The sequence below is a fragment of the Periplaneta americana genome, chromosome 3 (genome assembly GCF_040183065.1).
Source record: "Periplaneta americana isolate PAMFEO1 chromosome 3, P.americana_PAMFEO1_priV1, whole genome shotgun sequence".
Lineage (NCBI taxonomy): Eukaryota > Metazoa > Arthropoda > Insecta > Blattodea > Blattidae > Periplaneta > Periplaneta americana.
The window spans coordinates 86,283,616-86,311,595 of record NC_091119.1 but is presented as its reverse complement, the minus strand read 5'-3'; the positions used below and the strand labels follow the sequence as shown (position 1 = coordinate 86,311,595).

General features: G+C 36.7%; 1 protein-coding gene across 2 annotated transcripts in view; it reads left to right on the top strand.

The window, feature by feature from the left end:
• The window catches only part of r (carbamoyl-phosphate synthetase 2, aspartate transcarbamylase, and dihydroorotase rudimentary), a 441,968-nt gene that overhangs the window by 303,369 nt on the left and 110,619 nt on the right, over positions 1–27,980 (top strand). For both annotated transcript variants that reach the window (XM_069820902.1, XM_069820901.1), the window contains exons 22-24: positions 15,146–15,394; positions 17,308–17,472; positions 17,944–18,105. In XM_069820902.1, the coding sequence (XP_069677003.1) occupies positions 15,146–15,394; positions 17,308–17,472; positions 17,944–18,105 (576 nt within the window). The remainder of the gene's footprint in view (positions 1–15,145; positions 15,395–17,307; positions 17,473–17,943; positions 18,106–27,980) is intronic.

The following is a 27,980-nucleotide window of genomic DNA, read 5'->3' as shown; positions in this document are numbered from 1 at the left end:
GCATTCAAATTCCCTTCAACAATCAGTTGTCTTCCTACTCCATTCCTGAACATGCATCCCAAGATCATGAGAGCAACATGATGTTTCATGGTTGCGATGAGGCACTCAGGATTTAAAGCTTTTCCATTTCGGCGGCGAACGTATTTGAATCAGTCACTGAAATTCTTGTTTCATCGCTCCATATCACTTTCGCCCAGTCTTCATTGATCCATGATATATGATTTTTGCACAAAGTTACACGATGTTCTCGATGTCTTTTGTGAGAAATGGATTTTTTTCTGAGTGCTCTAGCTTTCAGACCATTGTCAAATAACTTCCTTTGAACAGTCCTCACAGAAATACTAAGTCCATTGCTGTGTAAATTTCCTGTATCTGTTTAGAAGATTTCCTTCGATCTTTCAATACTAATCGACAAATCTGCCTCACATCTCTTGGACTTACTTTAGGTTTTCTATCAGTCTTACGTGCTGTTTTACAGGATTTTGTGAATTTGTACCTCTGCCATACTTTTGGACGTCAGACACTGTAGCACCATTACCAAGTTTTCTTGCAATTTCCTTGAATGTGTAGCCTTCTTCTCAAAGTGTGACTGTCCTAATTCGTTTAGAAGGGGTCCAGTCCTTTCGTGGAGCCATTGTGATAAAATTATCAATAATTATGGTAAAAACAGTCAGGTGTTAACCGAACGAAATCTTAAGTCAGACTAATGATAGAAACACACTAATAATGACCATATTGTATGCTAACAGTGCTCAACAATACTCGTACTGAACAATAATAATCTTAAAACTAAATCGGCAATGGATCAGTTTTATTAGACAGTAAATAATGGGAAATTATAATGAAATCTGAATTAATATTTAGATCTGAAACGACAAAGAACATAATTCCCCACATAGTAATGATTATTTATTGTAAAAATATTAAGGATTTAATATATCTCTATTATAACCTCAAAATTAACGAATCAGTCACGAGTAACATTTTAAATTTTATTTATGTGAAAATACAGATGTTATGACAATTCAGTTCAAGAAGAAAAAGTTCCCATAATTATGTCACTGATGTATGTGTCGCTAAATCTCTTCACTGCCAGTGATGATGCAGGGTAACCAAAGTTTTCCCCAGTTGCACATTATTACAGAAATTAAAAAATAATTTTCAGAAAAAGAATAGTAATAGTAATATTAGTTCAAGAGCCGCAATAAATGTCTTTGAGAGTCATATGCGGGCTGCGTAGTGAGTATCATTGTTTTACATAACTATAATAATTGTGAAATATAATTTTATGAACAACAATTGAAGATTTACAATCTTCTGCTTTAGTCCGAACCCCGCTAATCCGAAATTCCGGAAATCCGAAAATGAAGAGAGAGAGAGAGAGAGACACGAAGAAAAAAAAGTATTTGAACTGAAACTCAATTTAGTTCTACAGAATTTAGAAACTCAAAAGTTTAATATGCAGTATGTACAACTTACTTTATCACCAGTGAATGAATTAGTACTTATTTTTTGTACTACACTACTGTTTGTGAAAAGTGCAACACCCAGAAAGAATGGCCCGAACGACTCCAGACTCGGGAGATGTGTAGAACAGTGTACCACCAATAATTGATCAAGTTTCCAAAGAGATGGCGTACACATAGGCCCAAGAGTGACGTCTCCTGTGTCACCAGCAAGGTAAATGTTATGCAGTGTTGCCAACCTTACGGTCTGGATCGTACAAATGCGATAATTTGGTATGATGTACGATCGTACGATCCAACCCGCGGATAGTACGCAAAATGTACTATCCTGTCGACAAAAAGGATAAAACATGTCAAAATGAGAGGATTTTAAACATTTATTGTAATTAACACATTTGAAATTTTATATACAGTTCCGCAGTATTACGGGTATATTTCACTTAAACACTTAAAGTAATTTCTGCACGTAGCACTTCGGCGTTACAACTACTGTACAGTCAACTGTAGCAAAACATACTGTATTTCTATAACATTGCTCGCCTATGTCTTCAGGTCCAGGCAACATTTCAGCTTGATTTGGTAAACATTATTATAGCGACAAGAAATCTCGTAGTGTCCGCTACTTCTGGCTATTCAAAAATGATGATGACAAATATTCCTTTGTTTATTTCCAAATATCTCAAAGAAATGGTCTCTCCAATCCTCTCATTACTGTTTCCACATAAACATGTAATAACTATTAAGTTGATTATAATGTTTTAAGAACCCCATAACAGAAAAAGGAAATAAACATATTCAAAATATGGGCCTATTTTGTAAATACTGTTATTGTGCTTGCTTGTGCCAGTCGTGTTTCGTGGTAGTGCACGGGCTGTAAGAAATCAGGTGTCATTAGGGTTGCCAACGTATAAAATTGGAAAATTATTAATTTCAGTTACTAAAAAACAGCTTTATCCTGCATAGCTAGGCTTAAATATTAAGAATATTTTGAAACAGATTTTGTGTCGCGTAATAGTTGAAGTCGACTGCAGTTTGCAACTCTGATTTGATTACATGTATCGTGCTTCTGTTTCGAACATTTGTCCAATTATTGTTCATGAGATAAAGCATCCTCTTTGTATGAGCTTTACTATTGTGTATACATCGATCAAAAATAGCCAGTTTTTTCCAAATTTATAATACCGGTATTAATATTTTTCCATTTAAACGGGTGAGCACTGAAACTCATTTCTGGCAAACATTGCCTTCTAAAAAGACAGCGGATTTTAATGCATCTCTTGAACTACAAAATTCATCATATAAACAATCATAGTTCATGGCAAAATCAGATGTTTAGAATAATGATTTTTTACATTCTGCAAAAATAAGGGAGAAACATTTTTGAAGAGAAGAAAAATACGGGAGGCGGAAGATTTTTAAAAATTAGGGGCAAATACGGGAGATCTCGGGAAATACGGGATGGTTGGCAACCCTAAGTGTCATTGTGATAGGTTCTGACGTGAAATGGTGGCAATGGAATCAGAAGATAGTGACAGTGGTCTTAGTAGGTCCTACTCCCAAAAATCTACATTCGGTGTACTTAAATATACAGGACGGAAACAAAATAGTAGAAAATTACGGTAAACAATTCCTAAATTTAAAGCTTGGTTTTACTCTGATTAAATAAACTGTAAAAGGGCTAGATGTAGGTTCTGGCTCCTCTGTTCCTGCTGTTGTTGATCCTTCTGAAGATTCTTCCAAGGTAAGAAGACAACGAAGTGTTTAAAAATCACTTTATACGCTAATATTTTATCTTTAGCAATTATTTCCTTGCAAGAATAAAATAATCGTTAGATAAAAAAATGTGGAGTGAGTTTAGGTAAAACAATCAAAATAGGCATATTTTTTATAATGTGTACGATCCTTCAATCAAAAGTACGATAATTTGGAACCAGTTGCGCAATCCAGTCAAGGCTCAGGGTTGGCAACGCTGATGTTATGCCTTGCTCAGTCAGTGCAGAGTTTCATTCATACGCACCGGTAATGTTTTTGAGTTGAGATGTTGGGTCTTCAAATGAGGCATTCTTCGCTGCCACCACTTGCTGAAATATGGAAATATGTAAATTCATTGACAGAAGCATAGCCTAATAATGCTGTAGAACATTGTATTGTACATGCAGTTTTTATTAAAAAAACAGGGTTGTGGTCTTAACCCTAGTGTGGTGCCTGTCACTATCTGCCCTGGTGTCATCTGTTTGCTATCTTAAAAAAATCGTTAAAAAATATAACAATTTCTCCAAAACATAGAGGCCTGAGGATATCTACATACGGCATTTCAAGTATGTAAGAAACAAAATTTAATAAATCTTTGTAGACTATTTTGTGGTTATGTTTTGAAACAAAGATGTTGGTTTTTCGGTTTTTATTACTAAAAGGAATATTTCATGTGCCTCATTCTCCATAAATTCACTTGTAAATAATGAATATGAACTAAATCCGACAAAATAATTCATAGGAAATCGCCAAATGGATAGACAAACAGACCGCATGCCCAAAGCCACTTCTTCGGTATTAAAGATACTGAAAACTTCACGCAAGACTCGAAATTTTGCAGCATCACAGTAATTTTCATACCGTCGGTTTACAAGCAAGACAAATATTAAATAAAAAATTATACTTCTGAGAAAAACACGTTTTTGTTCTGACAAAACTGCCCTCAAAATATCATCACTTTTAGTAAGTTGTTTTTCTTTAAGTGTATTTCATTTTCCAATTCCAAGATTATACACATACATTATGTACATTATTAGTCTTCCTATTGAAAATTAACGCAGATCGAATCATTTTTCCGTTAGGACAACCGTACAAAAACAATTTGAAAGCTTTTCAACGCAAACTGCCAGATTTAAAACTATACACGCCTTTTTCTCAGAAGCAATATTTTTTACTTAATGTGTTTTGCTTATAAACCGGTGTTACTTAGTATAATATTGAGGTTGTCATAATTCTGGTTACAAAAATACGGACATTTTTGTTTCCTCCAAAATTTGGGTCATCATTTGCATTACAGAAAGCTATCTGCACTGCCGAGCAAAGAAAACGTAACACTTGAATAAATTTGAAATATCAAACCATAAGACAAATTATAACATTACTGTGTGCTAAGTGGTAATGCACGTTTTGGGAAGGAAATATATCCATTGGGTGGTTTGTGACACCCTCTTTGCCACTTCCTCTCTCTTACTGTATATTTATTGCTGTGCCATTAAAATTTACAACCCTAAACACAAGCAGCCCAAACAAAGTTACAACATTATTGTTTTCTTTTTTTGCTTATAACGGAATTCTGCAATATTGAACTCAGTTTTAAATAACATTTAAGAGAGTTAAGATGCCGTTAAACCCAATGAACGCCGCTAGAGCAGTCGCGTTGGTAGAGGATGGCCGCAGATTACGTTATAGGGCTCAGGTGTTACATACAACTCCGTCGACAGTTTCACGTACAGTGTAAAGGTACAGGGAACTTCGTTCATATTGTCGAAGGCCGGGATAGGTCAGCTTCTTGCAATAAATGATCAGTTCTTGCGCCTTCAAGTGCTGCGTAACCCGCTACACCACCGCAGTCGAAGCCAGAAATCGACTAGAACAAGTGCGAGGTGTGAATGTCAGTGAGTGGACTGTGAGGAGGGGGATGCATGATGCTGGCCTGATCTCCAGAAGACCTGCTCCTGGCCCAGAACTTACAAGACAACATCGTCAAGCTTGATTACAGTTTGTAAGGGAAACATCAGGAATGGGCTGACGAATAGTGGGGAATAGTTTTGTTCTCAGATGAGTCCCTATTCTGCCTCAGATCCCCAGATGGAAAAGAGTGTGGAAGAGGACTGGATAAAGATATTCTCCATGAACATTCTCATCAAGGACAGCATTTCATGGTGGTTCAGTGATGGTGTGGGCAGGCATCAGTTTGACTGCAAGAGGGTGGAGGGTGGGTCTCTTAGTGCCCATCGCTACATTGAAGAAATCCTTGGGCAACATATTCTCCCTTTTGCACCATTTATTGATGACAATTTCGTGCTCTTGCAGGATAATAGATGTACTCGTTTGGTGCGATATGTCTTTCAGTACCTCAATGAAGTTGGGATCCAACTCATGCAATTGCCATCACGCAGTCCGGATCTTAACTCATTTGATCATCTGTTGGGAATTTTAGGAAGGAATGTCCGTCACCATGCTCCAGATACTCTTCAAGAGGTACGGGACCATGTATGTAACACCTGAGCCACATAACGTAAGCTGCGATCATCCTCTTGCGGTGTTCGGGGCTTAACGGCATCTTAACTCTCTTAAATGTTGTTTAAAACTGAGTTAAATATCACAGAATTCCATTATACACAAAAAGGAAACAATACTGTTGTACCTTTGGTTTAGCTGCTTGTATTTAGGGTTGTAAATTTTAATGGTACAGCAATAGGCCTAAATATAGAGTGAGAAACAAGAAGTGGCAAAGAGAGTATCAGAAATCATCCAATGGGTATACTGATCTTCCCAAAACATGAATGAACACTTGTCTATCACAAAAAGGTCCATAAAAGCACACAGTAATGTTATAATTTGTCTTATGGTTTGATATTTCAAATTTATTCAAGTGTTGCGTTTTTTTTTTTTCGTTCAGCAGTGTATTATATTATGCCAAAACGTAAAAAATTAACGACGATACTGAATATATCATACTTATACTCTCATATCCTGATAGTTAATATCCTGATAGTTACAAACAGATTATTCTCATACATTCTGGGAAGAATGTGCTTGCTTTAGATAATAAGTATTTTCTTGGATGAAGTCATAGAAATACGCGCATGAAAACTCTTTATTGGCTTTAATTTGAAGTAATGCTATTAGTTTATTTATTTGAAGTCTATTCCTTCCAGGTGTCCAAATGATTTTCATAAAAAAAAATACTCTCCATAAGTGCAAAAGTTTTGGGGGACAGTACATTATTACACAAATTCTATAACTTTTTTCAAAATTGTTAAATTTCGTATCACTTTCTTTTACATTGTCGAAAACGTAAATACATGGATTTACACTTTTCAGTTCTCTCTTCCCTCCCCTTCCTGCTTCTCCATTTTTTTAAATTATTTTTTAAAGCACAAGATTCACGAGCACAACCTCATCAAAAAGTCTGACAATGTTGATGAAAGCATGAAGATTATAAATATAAATTCTGTTGATTTATCGACACTTCTGCGGTGTAATTCACAACCTGTACCTATTTCAATCCAAGAAAATACCCTCAAAACTTCTCTCCATGGTTCGAGATATGAATAAAAGTTCAGAGTATTTTCTTTGATATCCTCTTCTCTCATTTCACCTTCAGCCATCAATATTGCCAATTTCTGTTTAGCTACCTGGGGGATTAATTTATGTTTTCTCCTGGAAGTAAGCTTCGCAGTCTGTGAATGCAGTACTTTGGTATTTGATGTATGTCTATCTTTAAAACCAAAATACAATACAAAACAGTGGCTTTTAGATTTGTCTCTACAGCAGTTTCAAACTAGTTTGAACAGTCACAAGCATGAGCACAAACATACTGCATTACTGTTCGGACAGCGATAATTTCAAATTCTGACTGTTGCTGACTAAAAGTCGCGCGTTCTTACAGCATGTCAAACCGTCACAAACCAATTCTGACAGTCAGAATTGATTTGTATTTTGCAGATCAAGTTCAAATCAATCTCAAATCACAATTGACGAATACACATTAAAATAGTTGCGCTGCTGACAAAAACATGCTTTTTGCTTTAATATTTTGTTTCCGTGCTTATTACTCATATATCGGTTATTAGAATATGCTGTAAAATTTAATTACGTCTTCAATATTACTAGGTTAGTAAATTATTTTATTGTAAATGAGTGTTCTTAGAGGAGTGGTTTGAAATTAGTTTCAAACCGATCGTCGCTGATCATGCGCAATAATTGAGGTTGGAACAGTTTTTAAACAGCTGTCAAACCATCACACAATCGCTGTTATTAGTACAATTGGTTGTTATGTAGTATGTAGGTGCCATCTCTTCAAGGACGTAGCAACTAATGATTAAATCTCCTTTCCGAGCCCGAGCAGAGAACATGGACATTTTGGTCACTTTTTAGTTGTACTATAGGATACGTCACGGGTTTCAAAATACCAGCTGTCCGTACAAAAGACGAACGTATGACAACTTTAATAAAATAAGGAAGTATACTTCAGTATTCCTCAATGAGACAAAGCTAGTACGTACTCATAGAACTATACGAGCAGAATTGACTAGGAATTTGTTGAAAGAAGATACCGAGATAAGCAACTGTGTGATCTCATGACCTCTGGAATGTGCAGCCTTGAGTGCACACGTTATGCGATGGTGTGTTGTTCAGTGCGGATGAACGGATGTAACACAAATATTCATATTCTTCAAAAACACAAGATTTCTTTTTCTGATCTTCATAATTGAATTCTTAGTGATTTGAAGGGAAACAGCGGAAGTTGATCCACACATAAGTAAGATTGCGTCTATGAGTGAGTAATGTAAAATATAAGTAGTCCTAGTACTTAGTATAGGCTAAAATATGTAAATGTGACAGTAGGCCTACTATTTCTTTACTTATTGGTTGTTTGAATATGTAGTATCATTTATAGCTACTATCTAACATAAGAAAATTCCCCGACTTGTAGTACCGCCATTCTACGCATGTATATTAAATATCTACGAAAAGTGGCAAACTAGTGGCCGAGCTTGACATGATTGGTCTAGGCACCTAGTCCATGCAGGAATTAACTTTTCAGCGCCCATTTTTTTATGTAATGTTGTCGAGCGTTGTAGCAGGTTAAAATAGTTACGTAGATACATAAATATCTACAAACTTTTTACCGTTAATTCGACTTTGGAAACTTGGAACCTTCTTATTGATGTGGTTACTAACCTAATATGAACTAACGTAACTTAACGTAATCTGAACTAACCCGAACTAACCTAACCTACCTACACAAAAGATTTCAGCCACTCTTCTCGGAAAACACAGAGATGTTTACGTGATTTATCACCAGCGCTATCAAATCGTATCACATGTGAGGGGCTGCGGTATTTTATAAGCCTTTGTTGTCCTAGTTTATATCTATATCTGTCGTAGAAGTGGTCGGTATAAATTTATCTTTTTTTGCACTTTTCCGCCAAACCAATGAATGACGTATCAAGTGAAACAAAATGGACATAATACTGAATGGCACCAAACTAAAGTCAAAGTGCATAAGATGAGTCATTCTGTTGACACATCAACGAGAATTAAATTTCTGCTTTGAACATGCGTACTAGAGTCATTTCTCCGTTTCGTAAGCATGTCTGTATAAGACTGTGCGGAATTATCTTCAAATCCAGACTAAATACAACAATCTGATAAGAAAGAAAATCAGCTATAAATGCCCAACATGCCATGAAATCAGGACATTTTGATACATGTGCAAATTATTTCGGGACGCGGGACGCAATGTTCGAAATCGGGGCTGTCCCTGCAGTATTCTCTCATATTGTGCCAACCATGTAGTTCGTAACATATATTGCATTTCATATCTGTAAAGGTTCGTAGTATTCACCGATGTGAAGTCAGACAAGGTGTGGTAAGGTTAGGTTAGGATAGGTGGAAGTTGTTGTGTTATCTGACATTCATTGTGGGTGGTACATTTTTGCACAGGAATAAGCAGTATCCTAGCACATGCAGTGTAAGAACAAAAATTGTCAGTAGGAATTTCGATGTAGGGTTGCCAGATTTCCAGAACGCAAATAAGGCACAGCTGTAACGTTTAATTCCAGAAAAATATGAGGAACTACTAGAGTAGAGTATAAGGCAGTTTTCAGACGATCAACTCTATGCAACGGCACGCAACGACACAGCACCCTCTGCAACCGGCAGACCATTTGATTATATTGGCTATTTCAGACGAACAACGTGCTGATGACAACTCTGTTAAAAAACCGTGCAATTGATTGCAACGACACACCACTTGCAAACAACCGAGGCCTTGTGAGTCAAGTGGAGAGTTTCACACGGTCAACATGACAGCAATAGGACATAGATACCAATCAAGTTATTTTGCTATTAAAAAGTAAACCATCACCCCTTTTAATTCATTTCCTATTACTGCAGTCAAGATTGGCGCCATGAATTACATTATGGATATTTCACGTAAATTATACGTAATTTACGTTGTCTATAAAAATATTTTTACAAGATTTTCTATACGGCATAATAAATTATTTTCATGGAAGTAAATGAATAAGCTAAAGTGTCCTCTGTGTGCTTGAAGAAGCTGTGTTTTTAATTGCACAATTTTTAATTTCAAGGTTTGAGGAAATAAAACCAAATTCTTCATGATTCCTTTGGAAAAGTCTTTCTGCGTAAATTTCGATGTCGTCTTTAACTTTTATTTTTAAAATAGGTTATTACTAACTTAAAAATTATTGATTATAAACTGTTACTGAACGCTTCGGAACTATGCTGTGAACTGAAGACGATTGTTATTTAATCCTTTTAAAATTTCTAGACTATAAGATCACAATACATATTAACACGAACATTCTATAAGTGTGTAGTAAAAGTCAAAGATGCCGACTCTCTAAAAATGACCACAAAAAGTTCTAAAAAAACAACAAATTTTGTGTTTTCTCTTGTAATATTGTCCTTTGTGAACAGTAGGACGACTTCTGAAATCAGTGGATAAAGCAAATTAACAAAGTCGGCATTACGTAAAAGACACTATCCATTACTACAATGATACAAGAAGTTCGGCAAAAAATAAAGACAAAAGATGCGGGTGGGAACCGTGGGAAACACACTGACAAAATGTAATTATGAAAACGATCGGAATTCTTAGATGAGTAAACTCTGAGATTTATATCGGCGCGACGAGTAGCAAAGCAACACGCGCAAAACTGTATGGTGTCGGCGTATTGTTTAAAAGGATAGAAGAAGTGAGGACTTCGTAAGAAAAGATCGAATGAATTACCGCAAGAAATGCACGCTGGTAGCCTGAGAACTCGAGTAACAATTTAACACTACGTTTGTTTAATGTATTGTAGGGATTCGTAACAAGCTGTTTTTTTTTACGGTGATGGGTTGTTAGCCCTTCGCCCAACCCCCAAGCTGGAGGACCACCCCTTATCGGCTGTCCACGACTGCTTATTCAATATATTCGCAGCTACGAGGAATATCACTTTTGTTGACGTCTTACAAAATTTTGTCCAATATATTTTGAGAAGATTAGCTCCGTACATAGATGAAATTATTGGGGATCATCAGTGCGGTTTTAGGCATAATAGATCGACTATTGATCAGATTTTTTGTATTCGACAGATAATGGAGAAAAAATGGGAGTATAAGGGTACAGTACATCAGTTATTCACAGATTTCAAGAAGACATATGACTCGGTTAAGAGGGAAGTATTATATGATATTCTTATTGAATTTGGTATTCCCAAGAAACTAGTTCGATTAATTAAAATGTGTCTCAGTGAAACATACAGCAGAGTCCGTATAGGTCAGTTTCTATCTGACGCTCTTCCAATTCACTGCGGGCTAAAGCAGGGAGATGCACTATCACCTTTACTTTTTAACTTCGCTTTAGAATATGCCATTAGGAAAGTTCAGGATAACAGGCAGGGTTTGGAATTGAACGGGTTATATCAGCTTCTTGTCTATGCGGATGACGTGAATATGTTAGGAGAAAATCCACAAACGATTAGGGAAAACGCGGAAATTTTACTTAGCAAGTAAAGCGATCGGTTTGGAAGTAAATCCCGAAAAGACAAAGTATATGATTATGTCTCGTGACCAGAATATTGTACGAAATGGAAACATAAAAATTGGAGATTTATCCTTCGAAGAGGTGGAAAAATTCAAATATCTTGGAGCAACAGTAACAAATATAAATGACACTCGGGAGGAAATTAAACGCAGAATAAATATAGGAAATGCCTGTTATTATTCGGTTGAGAAGCTTTTATCATCTAGTCTGCTGTCAAAAAATCTGAAAGTTAGAATTTATAAAGCAGTTATATTACCGGTTGTTCTGTATGGTTGTGAAACTTGGACTCTCACTCTGAGAGAGGAAAATAGGTTAAGGGTGTTTGAGAATAAGGTGCTTAGGAAAATATTTGGGGCTAAGCGGGATGAAGTTACAGGAGAATGGAGAAAGTTACACAACGCAGAACTGCACGCATTGTATTCTTTACCTGACATAATTAGGAACATTAAATCCAGACGTTTGAGATGGGCAGGGCATGTAGCACGTATGGGCAAATCAAGAAATGCATATAGAGTGTTAGTTGGGAGACCGGAGGGAAAAAGACCTTTGGGGAGGCCGAGACGTAGATGGGAGGATAATATTAAAATGGATTTGAGGGAGGTGGGATATGATGATAGAGACTAGATTAATCTTGCACAGGATAGGGACCGATGGCGGGCTTATGTGAGGGCGGCAATGAACCTTCGGGTTCCTTAAAAGCCATTTGTAAGTAAGTAAGTTTGTTTAATGTATTACAGGAAGTTGTGAATTAAATGTTTTACATTTATGACATAAATTACGCATTTTTACGCGTATTTTACGCATAGTGTGGAAACATTCTTCTACGCGTAACTTCCCAACCCTGACTGCAGGTTCATCTGTTATGTAGGCCTCTACAATCGTCTACGAGCATTATATCTGTCCACCGCTTATTTCATCATATATTCAGTCTGACTGTAACATAATATCAACCCAAATTATTTTCAAATATTCACATAATGTATTCAGAAAGCTCACAATTTCCGACATCCTTTTCAATGCAGCCTGTTCAGTGATTAAAATTTAATTCTAACTTCATCATTGGCTTACTCCCGTAAGTCACAAGTTCCAGAAAATAGTTCCCAAAGTTTATTGAATATAGCGGATAATTATTTTAACGACAGTACTCAGTTATTCTAGTCTTATGAGTTTTCAGTAAATCAAATTTATACCCTTGCCTGTGCGAAAATAAAGTTCCATATTTCATAAGTTGCATTATTGTGACAACGGTACTCACGACATTTATATTAATTTTAGAAGTTTTTTGAATAAATAATTGAAAATTTCACTCTTGCTTTTAATTTTGCTAGCATAGGCTACTGTTATAGAGATGCTAGAAAGTGTTAAAGCCACCTTCCTGAAAAGAGCCCTGGGAACATCAAAATATGCACCGTCGAGGCTGATATATATACTTTCAAGGGAAACCTTCCTGATAGAAGACCTCAGAACGGACTACTTACTGCCATCTACCAGCGGCTACGAGCAGCTTCTATCGGAAAGAGAAGAGAAAAGACGCCAGATTCCGGACGGGTTCTACAGCACCGGAGCCGTGATAGACAGGAACTCGATGGGACCAAACCAACCGTTGCGACATGTGGTGACGAGATTATCAATCCATGGCTACCACCACAGACTGTGCATCAGATCAGGCTTCCATACTGCTGACGGAGATTGCGTGTGCAAATTATGTGGTGAACTATGTCGGCAATATCACATACTGACGTGTCAGAGGGCAGACAAATCAATAACCGAGATAGGAAAAAGTGACATTTACTAGTATCTCTAACAATGCACACTCGTGCGCATTTCTCTCTTATTATTATTATTATTATTATTATTATTATTATTATTATTATTATTATTATTATATTGTCATTATCTCTTAAAAAGTTGAAATCACAAAAATAAAATAGCGTACCTCACAGCTAGTCTTTTCTTGGCAGGATGCATCTCATATTATGTCCATTTTTGATATATATGAATTTATAGTGTGCAAATAATTTCATTAAACGATTTGACAGATACTCTAAAATAATATAACATTTTCTAGTCCTCAATTAGTTCATCAAAGTATGAAAGTATTATTTCACCATTAGCAACAATGAGTTGTACGGGAGTTTCTTGTAGTTGCACGTTGTGCAAGGAAGGACAATAGTTGCAGGTAGGTGCGTGCTGTGCTGTTGCAGGGAGTCGATCGTCTGAAGGCTGCCTAAGAGAAAAATACATTAGTCTTAAAACTTGCCATTGGAGTTATTATGTTACTAACTATTAGTTTATTTGTATTATGATATTAAAATTTAGAAAGGACATTAATGAAACAGATTGGGAAGAGGTAAGGTTGTGTTTGTACAAACTAATAAATGATGTTCTGTTTTTCTAAATGTAACAGACACGTCATTTTTTTCATGCAAAGGAGAATCGCTCATTTTGGTTTGCAACACTTTTCACGTCTTCACACACAGATCCCCCACTACATACAATCCAACAACAGTTATTACTGTACCAATGAACATGCACAAGTAGCTATTGCTTGGAAATACAATTAATTTCAAATGAAACAGAAGCTAGTAAAAGTTTTTAATTTATTTGCTTCATTGTTGCATTTCTTATCAATTCTACAACACCGTATTCGCTCAAACGGTTGAAAAAAATACCGACAAAAGAAAAAGTAATAATAATAATAATAATAATAATAATAATAATAATAATAATAATGATAATTGTTAGCCATTTGTGACATAAAGTCCGTAAATACGGGAAACCCATTCTACATTTATTTTTACGAATGGCATTTAAAAAGAAATAGGTTTTTGCATATGTCTGAACCAAATTATTTGTCTTTACGTGAAATGACAAGAAGTGCGAAAGCTAATTTTATTGTTGCTCTTCAGTCAACTGTCCCAAGACAGGTTTCAATCTCATAAATAACCCCAATAAGGCATCGCTCATGAAGAAACTAAGCCAAGAATTAATGGAGTAGGGTTGCCAGTAGCTTTCCCCCTCAATTGCATACATCGCCGACTAGCTACATACTGTATTACATTAATCAGACTTCAGATGTATACATACAATATTTTTCCTCTCACACATACCGTCAAGTGAGATGTACTGCCTGATAATATAATATGTAAATATATACCAGAAACTCAATCAGAGGTAAAGCTAGTAGAACATGATATTTTTTTATTTCTCTCTTAATATTATTTATTTTTATAAGCTACCTAATATCTTAAACTGGAAGGAAAAAACAATTAATTAACATTATCAAAATCTGCATGAAATCTGCTATTATTTAAAGGAGGGGATTTGAGATTTAGATTTAAGCACGTAAAGGTTTATCATGTATTTTATGATGATGATGATGATGATGATGATGATGTCGTAGGAAATGGGTATGTCTTTCCGTTTTTTTTAGGAATGTTTCAAAGTTAATGGAAATTAAAACTTAGGCCTACAAATTTACAGCAGTGCAAGAAGTAGGTATATATTTTTTTATACGTTAGATGATTTTTTTAATCTGGCGTGGATTCAGTGGGTGTATGGATAAATGGAGTGCATGACGGGAAGATTGGTCCTAATCTCCGTGAAGAGTACGCTTTTTATGCAGTTTTATTCTGTACAATTTTGTGTGATCTTTGACGTTTACTCCATGTCGTATATTGCTCGGAATTTTTTAATTACATAATCTCAAATTACAAAGCTTGACTTCGCCATTTCTTTAGCTATAGGCTACGTTTTTCCTTTTAAATTACGTGACATGCAGTTTCATAAAGTTATGTGGAAGTTTGTCGTTTGAAACAGACAAAATATGTAGAAAGTGAGCGATATTTTTCCTTGTCTGCAGGCTCTGCGGTTGATTGGACGAGCGCCTGCGATGAAGACGCACACTGATTGCACGACTTCGAGGCAGATGTTGAAGTTACCCGGCTTCATTGATGTGCACGTTCACGTTCGGGAACCGGGCGCGACGCACAAGGAGGACTTCGCCTCGGGCACAGCGGCTGCGCTGGCGGGTGGCATCACCATGATTCTGGCCATGCCCAACACTAGCCCGTCCATCGTCGACCACCAGACGTTTTCTCTTGTGAAAGAGGTAATGGGAACTAGTAATTAAATGGTCGGTCGACTTGTGCTTGTATGGATGGACGGACGGACGGACGGAAGAAAGGAAGGAACGATGGATACGGAAATTGTTTGACTTATTAGTTGACTGTTTCATTAATAAAATTTAATTAATTAATTTTATTTATTTATAATGGATGATCGACTTGTACTTGGATGACTGGATGTATTTATTGAATTGTTGTTTGATTTGTTAAGTAATTTATAATGGGCGGTCGACTTGTGCTTTGATTGATTGATGGATTGATAAATGGAGGGATACGGATATGGATGGAGTGTCTTGTTGGTTGACTGATTTACTACCTACTTTAATTAATTGATGAATAATTTTATTTATTTATAATGGGCTGTTGATTTGTGCTTCGATGAGTGGATGGATAGACGGACACGAGTACGAGTACAGATGAATTCTTTGACTGACTTACTAATTTAATTAATGGATTTGGCTAGATGGATGGCGGGTGGATGGATGGACGTATGAGCAGAAGTGTTTGGATAATTCCGAATGTTTAGGAAGATGAATAGGCGGGCGGATGGATGGAAATGAATAAATAGAGAAGACGGGCAGAATAAAAAGGAGAGCAGTGAGATATTGTACATCCAGATATCAATATGTATTATTCTAGGATTCTACCTATTTTCGTACATTTGAAAGGAATCTTGAAAGCTTAACGAAAATCTCGTATTTTATCACATTCATTAGCTGCAGTCCAGAAGGGCGGAGAGAGAAGTTGCTTGTTCAAATTACAGTAGACTAGATGAGTGTTAAACCCGAGTCACACGGGGATAGTTTATAGGAGTCAAGTGCTTGAAGCCTCTAAACTTGATGCTATATTTGTGATTACACGGAGACATTAAACTTGAAACCATGCTTGAAAAAAAGCGCGCGCTGAATGTTGTATTCGTAGTGGTGTTTGTATTCTGTTATAGTTAATAAAAATCAATAGTGAACTGGCATTTTTAGTTTGGTGAAACTGAAGATGCCACCAGCACATATTCAAGCATGTGTGCAGCTAATTGGCACCTTGTTATTGTATGAATTGCAAAATATTCTTGAAAAAAAAATGAAAAGAGAACATGGGTTAAGAAATGGATTCGTAGAAGAATTATGCACGGTGCATCTAATATCTTGTTGAAAGAATTAGCTGAGGAAGGTCCTGCAGAATGCAGGAAGCATCTCAGAATGAGTCCTGTTTTAAGGGGTTTTAACTTTTTTTGAACCTCTTCTACGTCTATGTTTTCGAAACCTTGTTCCATGAGTTCACTGACTAGTTTCTGGAATAATAATTCCCGCTTGTTTTTATTGAGGTATTCTTTGTCACGTATATTCCATACAAGTTCATACTTCTCATAAACTTCCAAAAACTTTATGATATTGTTGTAATTCCACTTAGGGACGCTCATTATTAATAATTATTAATTTACTTCGACAATAGGCCTAAAACTACAAACTTTCTACTTGCCAAGTTGCTACAAGTTCGCATTCACACGCGGGAAGTGGTGGAGTCAAGTTGGTCACGTGACGGGAAAGTGGACACAAAAGTTGACGGGTCGTCAACTCAAATTCTGCTTGACCGCCAAGTCACAACTTGACTGTCTCGACCATATCACACGGGGAAAGTTGAAGGAAAGTCGACTTGCTCCAAGCACTTGACTCCTGTAAACTATCCCCGTGTGAATTAGCCTTTAGGCTATGAAATATGACAACGGTGATGCGAACAAAATGTTATCTGTGAATCATCTTTCCATACAGGATGAAAGCGTTGATAATGCACCTATTAGTACCTATTGAAGCAAGAGTTCTGTATGAAACATTTTACCAGAAGTTTATTAAATACATGTGTTGAAGTTATCATCACTTCCGATTGTTTTATTTGACTGCAGCTGGCGAAAGCAGGAGCTCGCTGTGACTACGCACTGTACCTGGGGGCTTCGTCTGATAACTATGGCGTTATATCGGACCTTGCTCCTTCTGCTGCGGGACTCAAGATGTACCTCAATGAGACCTTCACAACCCTGACTCTTGGAGATCTTACGGTCTGGAGTAAGGTAAACACACAGCCTGGATTCATCTTGTTACACAGAACAAATCTTCACTTTTCCCCTTCTCATCTTCCTCGCCTTTTCCTACGCCTTTCTTGTTACCGTACCGCTCCTTCTTCTGTCCTCTTCTTCACCTTGCCTTCACTTCTCTCCTTTCCTCTTTCTCTTCTTTAATTATTCTTCCCCCTTAACCTCCCTACTTATTATGATTATTATTATTATTATTGTTATTATTATCATCAGTTTTTACTGAATGTTGTACCATTATGTTCAACCCCATTTTACAAATAATTAATTTAAGGTTGTAATTTGATTCAAAGTTTCGGAAATATCTTCTTTATCTTCATAAATGCTTTATTATTGCAGATATTGTACTTCTCACAAAAAAGTTTTGTTGTCCATAAAGTAAGAAGTATAATTGCGGATATATTTGATTAACAGTGAATTACAATTAGATTTTGTTTTAATTATTTACAGCATTTCGACAGCTGGCCTAAGAAGTATCCACTCTGCGTACATGCAGAAAGTCAGACTACTGCCGCAGTGTTGTTGTTGGCAACATTGCATAGTCGTCCAATTCACATTTGTCATGTGGCTCGTAAGGAAGAAATCCAAATAATTCGCGCTGCAAAGGAAAAGGTTAGTGTAACCGAATTCTGTCTTACTTCTTTAGTGTTACACATTCACTACTCGGCATCTGCATGTGACTTCAGGGTGATAATTAATATTGTACCATTCTGCTAATTATTTTGTCCTTTTTTTGACGTAGAACTATGTCCTTCTCTGAGTATGGATGAGGGAGTATGTACAGAGTTTTGGATGTCCCAAAAAGTGCAGCATTTGAAACGCCTACTGCATAGAAACTATAAGAGCTACGTTAATGATTTATTGACAGTTGGATAGAGGACAGATGTCGTTTTTTAATATATAGACCGGTTGGACCAGATGATGGTGGCAAGGGGGCGCACGGCAAAAATACCCGTCTTTAGTAAATTCAACATGGTGCTGTGGTATGTGCAGGGCTGATTGCGTCAGTGTGACTTGAGATACGAATGCGAGCAGTATCTCCGTATCGTTTAATAGCTTAACGAGGAAGATATCAGTAGGTAAAAAATACTATTTGTGTGCAAAATACCATCGCGACTGGTGAAATGCACTAAGAGAGTAAGAGGAGTGGCCGAGAGTATAAGAATTCAGAAAAGACCACAACGACCTGGACGAAATCAAGAGTACAGAGCCCAGTTGAAGATCGTGTGCGAAAGTGAAAATTTGTTTCATCATGTAGGCTAGTGAAAACAGCACTACTATAAATATAGGGGACTTTGACATAAAGTGATATTCAGACGTTTCTGTGATACAAATTTTTGTAGTTATTGCTTTGTTTTTATCAGGTTTTTTTTTCAGCACAGCTCAGAATCGATTTCGAACTGCCTGCTCATGCGCATTAGCTCTATGTGCGTTCCAGCAAGACTTGAACTAATTCAGAACCGATTCTGAACTCCCAGTTTCCTGTTCCAACGTACTTTGGAACTCGTTCAGAACGAGTGAAATTGGTTCTCGACTACGAACAGGAACTGGGAATTCTGAACTCCTGACGCATGCGCAGTTGGTAAGGTTAAGCACTTCGAGACTGGGTAGGTTGAAATTAAAAAATAATCAGTCATGAGTGATTTAGAAGGTGATCTTGATATATGAAGTTTGTTTCCAAAAGGTACCAAATCCAACTGGACAAATTTTACAGAACAAAAAACGTACTGAAGCTACAATACCGGTAGTTATTGTAATATATCAATCTTTTATTTAGGGTTTATCTGGACCTCTTTGAAGTTTTATAGCAAATTTTAAGCTATTGCACATTTTATTTCAGAGTTATTCGAAATTTAAATTTGGATTTGGTACGTTTTGACATACAAATCCAAAAAGGGTTATACAGAGCTCAGTGGCAGCTCCTGCATATTTCTTAATAGGAGGAAAGAAGTTAACAGTACAAAATGACACTTTCTTGAATGAGACATGCTATAAATTAGCCTAAATGCATACATGTAAGACCAGGTAGTGTTGGAGTTGGCCTTTCCTTTTGTATAGCAACAATATGTTCTTGTAAACTGAATTTCTTAAATTGTCCAAAATCATACGCGTTGGAAGAGACCAGCTACAAACATATAACTGGAACCGTTTTACGAAAGTGGGAATGGGAAATAATCTGTTAAGAAAGCGAGAATACTGCACTCATCCACGTGGTCTGTGTTGCCACATGTACATTTTACAAGTTCAGTATCACATGATTTGAAGAATGTAAGTTCTTGTAAAGTCATACTACCATTATTGTTCAAATATAGTTTGAGCATTTAATGTTCAAGTGAGCTGCCCGTGGCTGATTAATAATTTGTATATGTTAAAAATAATGTAGTTTTGAAAACTTTCAATTTCAGATATATTTATACAAAACTGACAACGTGGCTGTCGCCTGTCTAGTAGACAATTAAAGGAAGTGAACTTCAGGGGCCAAAAAATATGCGATACTAACGTATAGATTGACAAATTGAACTGAAACCCTGACCGAGTTACTACGTGAGCGCTGGCTATCTTGGGGAGGAGCAAGTGAGAAAGTACGGGGGGAAGGGAGAGAGCACTATGCACTATGTACTTGCAGGTCCACTCACAGTTTGTCAAACCTGCTAACAAAAGCATGAAAAGGTTGACTAGTTGCCTGCAATGGTAGCATAATGGAACCTTCCTAGCCGACAGTCGAGGCAAAAATGAAGAATCCGTTATTGTGGTAATACTGGAGAGTGGTTCTTCTATTGGTCGTGATGCCCACACACACCCTCTCAGATATTTACGTGGTGATTGGTGAATGAATGACGAGGAGCGAGGGAGAGAGAAGAAAGAAAGAGAGAGATTCCAGAAGTTGGCGTGTTTTACGGGGTTTTACTTGAAGTTTTCAAACTATAGAATTACTTCCTCTTTGTTTTATGTAAACTCGACTTTAACTTTCAAATTTACTCAAAAGTTTCAAACCATGAACAGTAGCCTATATAAAGTGCAATGAATAATACTTGATTTATAATTTAAAACTATTTTTATTATGCCTCCTATGTGTTATAGTCTGTTGAATACAACATCGCTTGATGGCAGCGGTAACGACCTTGCTGCACGAGCAGTCGGTTTCTGTCTGCTACACTAGGCCTATTTACCGCCCATGCGCTGAATCAGAGGAGGATCTCCTCCCTATTTTTCATTTACTTGCTTTAAAACTATGCTTCTTTCTCTGGCCACTAGTGCACTGTTTGTGTGTGTTAACTGCAGTAAAGGAGGAAAGGGTTGACTTTCCTCCTCACAAATAATCTCGCATCCTTCTCACAGTTTTCGTGCAGCATATGAGTGCGCGTCGTTTGAAATCGATCACCCGAGGCTTTCTGATAGCTGTAAACTTAAAAATTATCGAATCTTCTTCGAATTTCATGGCACATATTTGATTTGGAATTTACTTTCAAAAGAAGAAAAATGTGAGGAGGACGTTCCTCCCTTCCCTCCCCCGAGGAACCGCCATTGAAAGAGCTATTATTATCATTCGTCCCAGAAAAGAGCGGCCAGCCAGCCGCGCCCTGCGTGGTTTCCGCCATGCGCTAATCGTTTGTCCTGAGCAAACGAGCTCCAGTAGTCATATGACATTCAGTGTGCTTAGAAATTGTGTAATGAAACTCTCGATTCTTCGAGTGCATAAAGTTTAGTGATTATTCTGTATTTAGATAATGCCTAGCGACAACTTCTCACTGTGTGAACGTGTGTATATGTACTGTACAATACGTACATAAAAGGCAGAAGGTCGTGTGCGAAAACAAGACGAAAAATTCGAATAAAGTTTCCAAACAGACCTGTGCCTTCTGCCTAAACAATTAGACGACTCGCTAAAAGATTTAAAGAAACAGCCTCAGTGAAGAATCGAAAATCAAGCAGAAAACGTAATGTTCTTATGCGGAACGATTGTCAATTTATTTCCAACAAGATTCCGTCACTGCTCATACAGTACAGCTGCCATGTGAATGAGGGAATTGAGGCGCATTTTCGGTACAAGACTAATCAGTAATATTGAGGCCTCCACGAAGCCTGCATATAACACCCTGTGACTTTTATTTATGGGGAACATTAAAAGGTAGGGTTTATAGGAAAAAATCCTCATTCTATGGATGAACTGAAAGACTATATACGAGAAGAAGTCCAAGCTATCAATGATGTGGAACTAAAGAGTGTTGTTCATTCGTTTAACAGAAGATGTCAGTTGTGTATGGTGGCAAACGGGGGGCATTTTCAGCAACGTCTGTGAGCGTAGTAAGTCCAAATTATTGAACATTTATTGTTAGTACTGTTATATTTTGGAGAAGCGCCGGAGAAATGTTTCTGCGCTCAGCGGAAACCACGCAGGGCGCGACCAACCGCCGGCTGCTTTGTTCTGGGACGTATGATAATAATAGCTGTGTATATAGTGCACTTAATGACTAAATAACTTTCCATAATAATATATTTTGTGATATTTAGTATTTATTACAAATTTTATTTCATAGATGAGCATATTTATAATTAATATCTTGCCTTAATGACAAAAAAAGCAAAACACTTATTACCAGTATCAGATGCATCTTCATTAATGTTAATATCTACAACTCATTTGTAAATTGAAATTTGGTTTCATTATATCTCATAAGTCACTGATATAGTTAAGTTGGCTGAGCGCTTGCCTGCCAATTCCAAGTTGCGCTCTGGCATGGGTTCGATTCCCGCTTGGGCTGATTATCTGGTTGGGTTTTTTCCAAGGTTTTCCCCAACCGTAAGACGAATATTAGGTAATCTATGGCGAATCTTCAGTCTCATCTCACCAAATACTATCTCGCTATCACCAATCTCATCGATGTTAAATAACTGAATAATTGATACTGCGTCGGTAAATGACTAACTAAAAAATTCATATCCTATAGCAGAAATTAGGGATATCAAGTAATTTTTCTTAGCTTTTTGTACATGGCTACAATTTGGTATTCTTTTACAGTTGAGCCAAAATACCATTATATCTTATCCCATTTCTGTAAATTTTGTGTGTACCGTACATATTGGCGTCACTGCATAGTGCATATGCAGAATGTAGACGTAGTAGTGCTGTTGTAGGATGAACAGTCACTCCTTTGGCCTTACTAATTTTAAAGCTTTTAGCTCTTGGGCCTGTCCCTTTGGAGATTTTGTCTATGTATCCCGTTAAAAAATTTCTTCGGCTCACAGCATATATGTATTGCTTTCACGCACCATATTACTAATTTATATGACCAACGCTTTACTTAAGTTATCATTATGTTTGCATGAGATTGGAGGTTTTGGACTTGTAGCAACTTCATGCTTTCATGTTGCTTTCAATAAATTCACAGATATTTTACGCTTCCTTGGTTTGTCAATACTTTCAGGCATATGGACACATTCATCTCATACATCAGAATCCATTTTTAAGTTCACCTTGCAGATACAACAACGAGCACAAAAAATGTTACACAGAATAACACATTGTGCACAAGACAGCTATTACTGAAAATGAAAGAACATGACTATTACTACGTTTTCATGAAGTATTCAAATCCATTTGAATACATTTAGTGTACTGAATATGATACCCGCCCCCAATCCATGTTTTCATGCAATTTTCGATAATATGTGTTGAAAATGATTTGAATACAGGAGCTGAATTATTACTATTTAAGCTGAAGTTTCGAAAGTAGTTAGTCTATGTTGGTTAACGTATCATCTACATGTTAGCATGTTGGTCACTCTGTAGGCCGTAACTATAGGCAGTGTTGCGTTTTTTTTTAATGAGATTCATGAAAACTGAATATTCTGCCTGTTAATGAAGAATGGTAATATTGGCTTGTAGGGAAACACAAAATTGGTTATTAATGGAGAAAAATTCGCTCCAGCGCCAGGAACTGAACCCAGGTCCCCAGTTCTACGCGCTGGGCGCTCTAACCACTGAGGTACGCGAGCTGGGGCGGCTTTAGAGGCAGTGCCATCGTGCCATGGCACTACCAGAATACAAGAGGAAAAAGAATAATTCATATTTTCCGCGCAAAACCGGAGACAAACAAGTTACGCTTGTACTTGCAAACTCTACCGCCAATATTATCGTTGCCGCCAATCACGTTGTAACCAATGTTTGCAGCATGGATCTGAGCCAGGCACTACATCCCATAAGCAATATAATGGGATGCGCGCGCAATTTTCGTCTTCTCCCGTCCATTTTAGCATCTAAAATGTGCCAGGCGCAGTTTATCGCTTTCGTTTTTAAATGCTTGGGTAGCTGTATAGAACTCCATTTACTATCTCACTCCCTTACCTCTTGCTCTTGTCTGTTCTCCCGCTTTGTCGGAATAAGTTTCTTAGAGGAAAGGATGCAAAAATAAAATAATAAAATCCTTGGCGGTTTTCTTAAAATAGTCTATACTTTGTTTAAGAATGCTTTTATTTCAGTAGGCCTATATTTTTAACTGCAGTGCGAAACTGTAAACCTGTGAAGTGTTATCATATTATTATGTAAGTTGTGAAGAAATTAATTCAGTTATCACTTTATTAACATATCCGCTTTCAATATTAGCATATTATGAAAACTAAATTCCTGTTAAATAATTTACTTACATGGCGTTTAAATATTCACCAAAAACAGCAACGTGCTGAAGTTAAAGACTGATCCACAACAAATCGGGAAAGGAACCGACAACGAGAACGAGGACGGAAATATTGTTAAAATAAATGTATTTAAATGTGAGCATTCACAATTAACTATTGTGAATGCTCGCATTTAAATACATTTATTTTAACATTATTTCCGTTATCGTTCTCGTTGTCGTTTCCGTTCCCGGTTTATTGTGAACCAGCCCTAACAGATCTGGCAAATCCAACTTGAATGTTTATTATAAAAAAAGAACTGGTTGTGTGGATGAGATATGGAGAAGTGTTCTTCTGTTTCCCGTGTGTTCTGTTCCGAGGTGAATGTAACTAGTCAAAAGGGGTCTTACAGATTTACTACACTTACGGCTAAGGGATAAACTAAAACACAAAAAATCAAAGGTTCGTACGAATAACGTCTTCAGTTTGTCTGTGCTTGTTAAAGAGAACATTGAAATTCAGTTAAACTTACATTACAGACTCGCAATTGCAAAACACAACGAGCAAGTTGAAGAAAACAGATATGTCCTAAAATTAATAACAAATTGTATAAAATTTTAGCCAGCAATAGATTTAGTATTAACAAGGTACGATAAATCCGACGACTTAGAATACAGAGGCTTGTTTCGTGAATTAGTTCATTCAGTTGTGAGTTAGATAAAGACTTAATTTAAAAAGTTAAAAGAGCACTTCTACAATCATTCAAAACGATTTGCTTGACTGCATGTTGAAAGTGTACCATGTAGAAATAAAAAAGAACTAATGATTATAGACTATGTTTCTATCATTGTTTACCATACGCTGATGTTTCAACTCCTACTATTACGTTAAGAGCCACTGGCGTAGTTCTGTCGGCTAAGGCGTTTGCCTAGTGCTGCTTATGATTAGGTTTTTCTCCGGAGCGGTTGTTTGCACGCTTTCAATCGGATACCTCCGGTTACCTCCGATTGATGCCGCGCAGGTTGTATATGTGCTGCGGTGCAGACATACACTTTCCGCTGAGCATTCCTTTAATCGGATCTGGTAGTGATTGGAGTCCGCTGACGTCCGCGTATCTTTTAGAATAAGTGTGTAATTTTTTGTTGTTTATTTTCTCTTTTTTATTTACCTCTCTCTCTCTTTCTTCGGCTCTTCCTTTTTTCTTGTTTTGCTTGAAGTACCTATGTACTATGTTAGCTGACAGATTTTTTTTCTAGTTTTGAAATTCATAGTGTATGTGGAAAGGCATTTAGTTTTATGTCATTGATCAAATTAATAACATTAAAATTAACTGAAAACTAACGCAGAAGTAAAGCTTTTCAATAGCTAATGTAAACATTTATAATTTTCCTGGAAACACTCGTTTATTCACAAACAATTTTTGTCAATTATTATTCTAATCGGTTTAGATTAACGTAAAATATATTAACGGAGCTTCAGAATGGAACAAAAGAAACGTGTGGTATCAATGGGTTAAAGTTTACTGTCCAAAATAATTTATTAAGATTCTTCACCAGACAGGATTGTGATCATTGTGTTAAAGGGTGTCAGTATTTGAACTGCCTCGTCTAAAACGCGTCACTCTTCCTCTGTAATAAAAAATATAAGCAGATATCAACTTAAGGATAATTGTAATTATGTTATTACCACACGTTTCTTTAGTTTAAGAATGAAACTCAGTATTTTAATCCAATAACTCAAGTTGCCTTTTAAATATTCCATATAAGTTATGTATGATTTTTATTGCCTCGAAAGTTACGTTTTATAGAAATTTCAAGACTTTTTTTCTAGACTGTGGACCTTTGGAACAATAACACTAAAGCAGTTAAAAAAAATCGTATCAAATGTTTTGCGTAATTTTAAAACTACGAAAACGATGATATCACTAATTAATCGTCAGTTGTATCTGAATGGTAATAATTTATTTTTGACAGCAAGTACGAGTACCACAACCGCGACTCTTAATGTTAGCGTAAACACTTACATACCTACATTTTTAAATTTAAACCTACTCAGAGAATCTATCTAACCTTGTCCACGCCATAGAGATTTCCAAATACGGACCTGTTAGTGTCCTAGGAGCGTTTGGCATTTTTGGCAACACAATCACCAACTCATATTTCATTTCAAGTAAGCGGCTTATCACTGAAGTTTGGAGTTTCATCTCGTAACAATATGCTGTATTAATCTTAGAAGGTCCTTTTTTGCTGAAATTCTTCTGCTTTTCAGTTTTTTCATTCGCAATGTTACTCTGTCTGCATACAAAACCACGAAATTATTTATTAGAACTTTTATATATAAATCAAAGCAAACAAGCTTTTTAAAAGAGTTCAAAAGTGTTTTGAACAGTTAAATTTACTTAATTACTTTTCTTCAAGTTAGCGATTGTGCGATCGCTTCAAATGGTCTAACAAATTCGAAGTACCTCCACCCTTAGAGTAAATTCGCCACAAAGTTCACAGCGTGCGACTTTATTATTATCTTCAACTAAATTAAAGAATTTCCATGCGACGGATATACGATTTGGTGCCATTTAATTCCACTCACAATTACCCTCAGTCCGTACGCGCCGGTCGTCCTTGAGTTCTACGTCCTCCAGTAACTTCGCTTCGCTCCGAACCACCGCATCCCTCCTTTGTTCCCTGTTCCACCTACGATAGTACCGGAGATCACCGGTGGAGAGCTTTATTCGTAATCTCCGATATCTCCGCGGTAGTAGTCACTCCGATAAGCAGCACTACGTTTGCCTGCCGATCCGGAGTTGCTCTCGGACGCAGGTTCGATTCCCGCTTGGGCTGATTACCTGGTGGGTTTTTCCGAGGTTTTCCCCAATCATAAGAAAAATATCAGGATATCTATGGCGAATCCACGGCCTCATGTCGCCAAATATCAAATCATTATCACCAATTCCATCGACGCTAAATAACCTCGTAGTTGATACAGCGTCGTTAAATAACCACGTAAATAAATAAATTACGTTATATTATTGATGGAATGTCTTTCTACATTTGAGGACCGTTTTTGCAAAACTGCTAACTGGAAAAAAAAACTAAATTTTACAGGAGAGACAAAACACTGTAGTAAGCAAATTTTTACTTTAGGCTAACTCTCACTTAGCAGAAAGCAAGTTTTAGAAAAACGATCACACTTTGACACACTACAATGAAGAGAAATAATCCAATTTTACTAAATTGCCTTTAACATCATGTAGAGGCCTGCCTTGTGTTAACGAATCCATCAAAATCTCAATTTTGCAGTTAGCAAGTTTTGCAAAAACGGTCCTCATTTTTCCTCTAATTTGTCTGGATTGTGTGTACAGTTGTATACATTTTGGTGATTAAAATAATAATAATAACAATAATAATAGATAATAATAATACTACTAATAATAATAAGTAATAATAATAATAATGTCATTATTGTTACTATTTATTATTATCCTTATCTCTGGCACTAGGCATTAAATGTTTATGAGCCGCCGCTGACGCCGAGGCTCAATCCACAGTATCGGATTGAATTCCTCTCCTTTAGTGGCCTTACTTCGTGTTCAACATATCTTAACGTAGTACAAAATATTAGGCCTATGTGTTAATAACACGCCTTTTCAACATAATGTAATTGCGCAACCAACTGGTACCTCAAACAAATTACGATCGTTCAGGCGCTTAGCGTATTGAGTTCGTTTTGAATACGATCTGATCCCACTTTTTAGGTATATAGATCTTGAGACTCAGATCGTTTTGAATTTATAAAGTTTCAATACGGTAAACTTATTCAAATCGATTTGAATACTCCATGGAAACGCAAGTAGAGATGTCGCCATGTAATTTGTC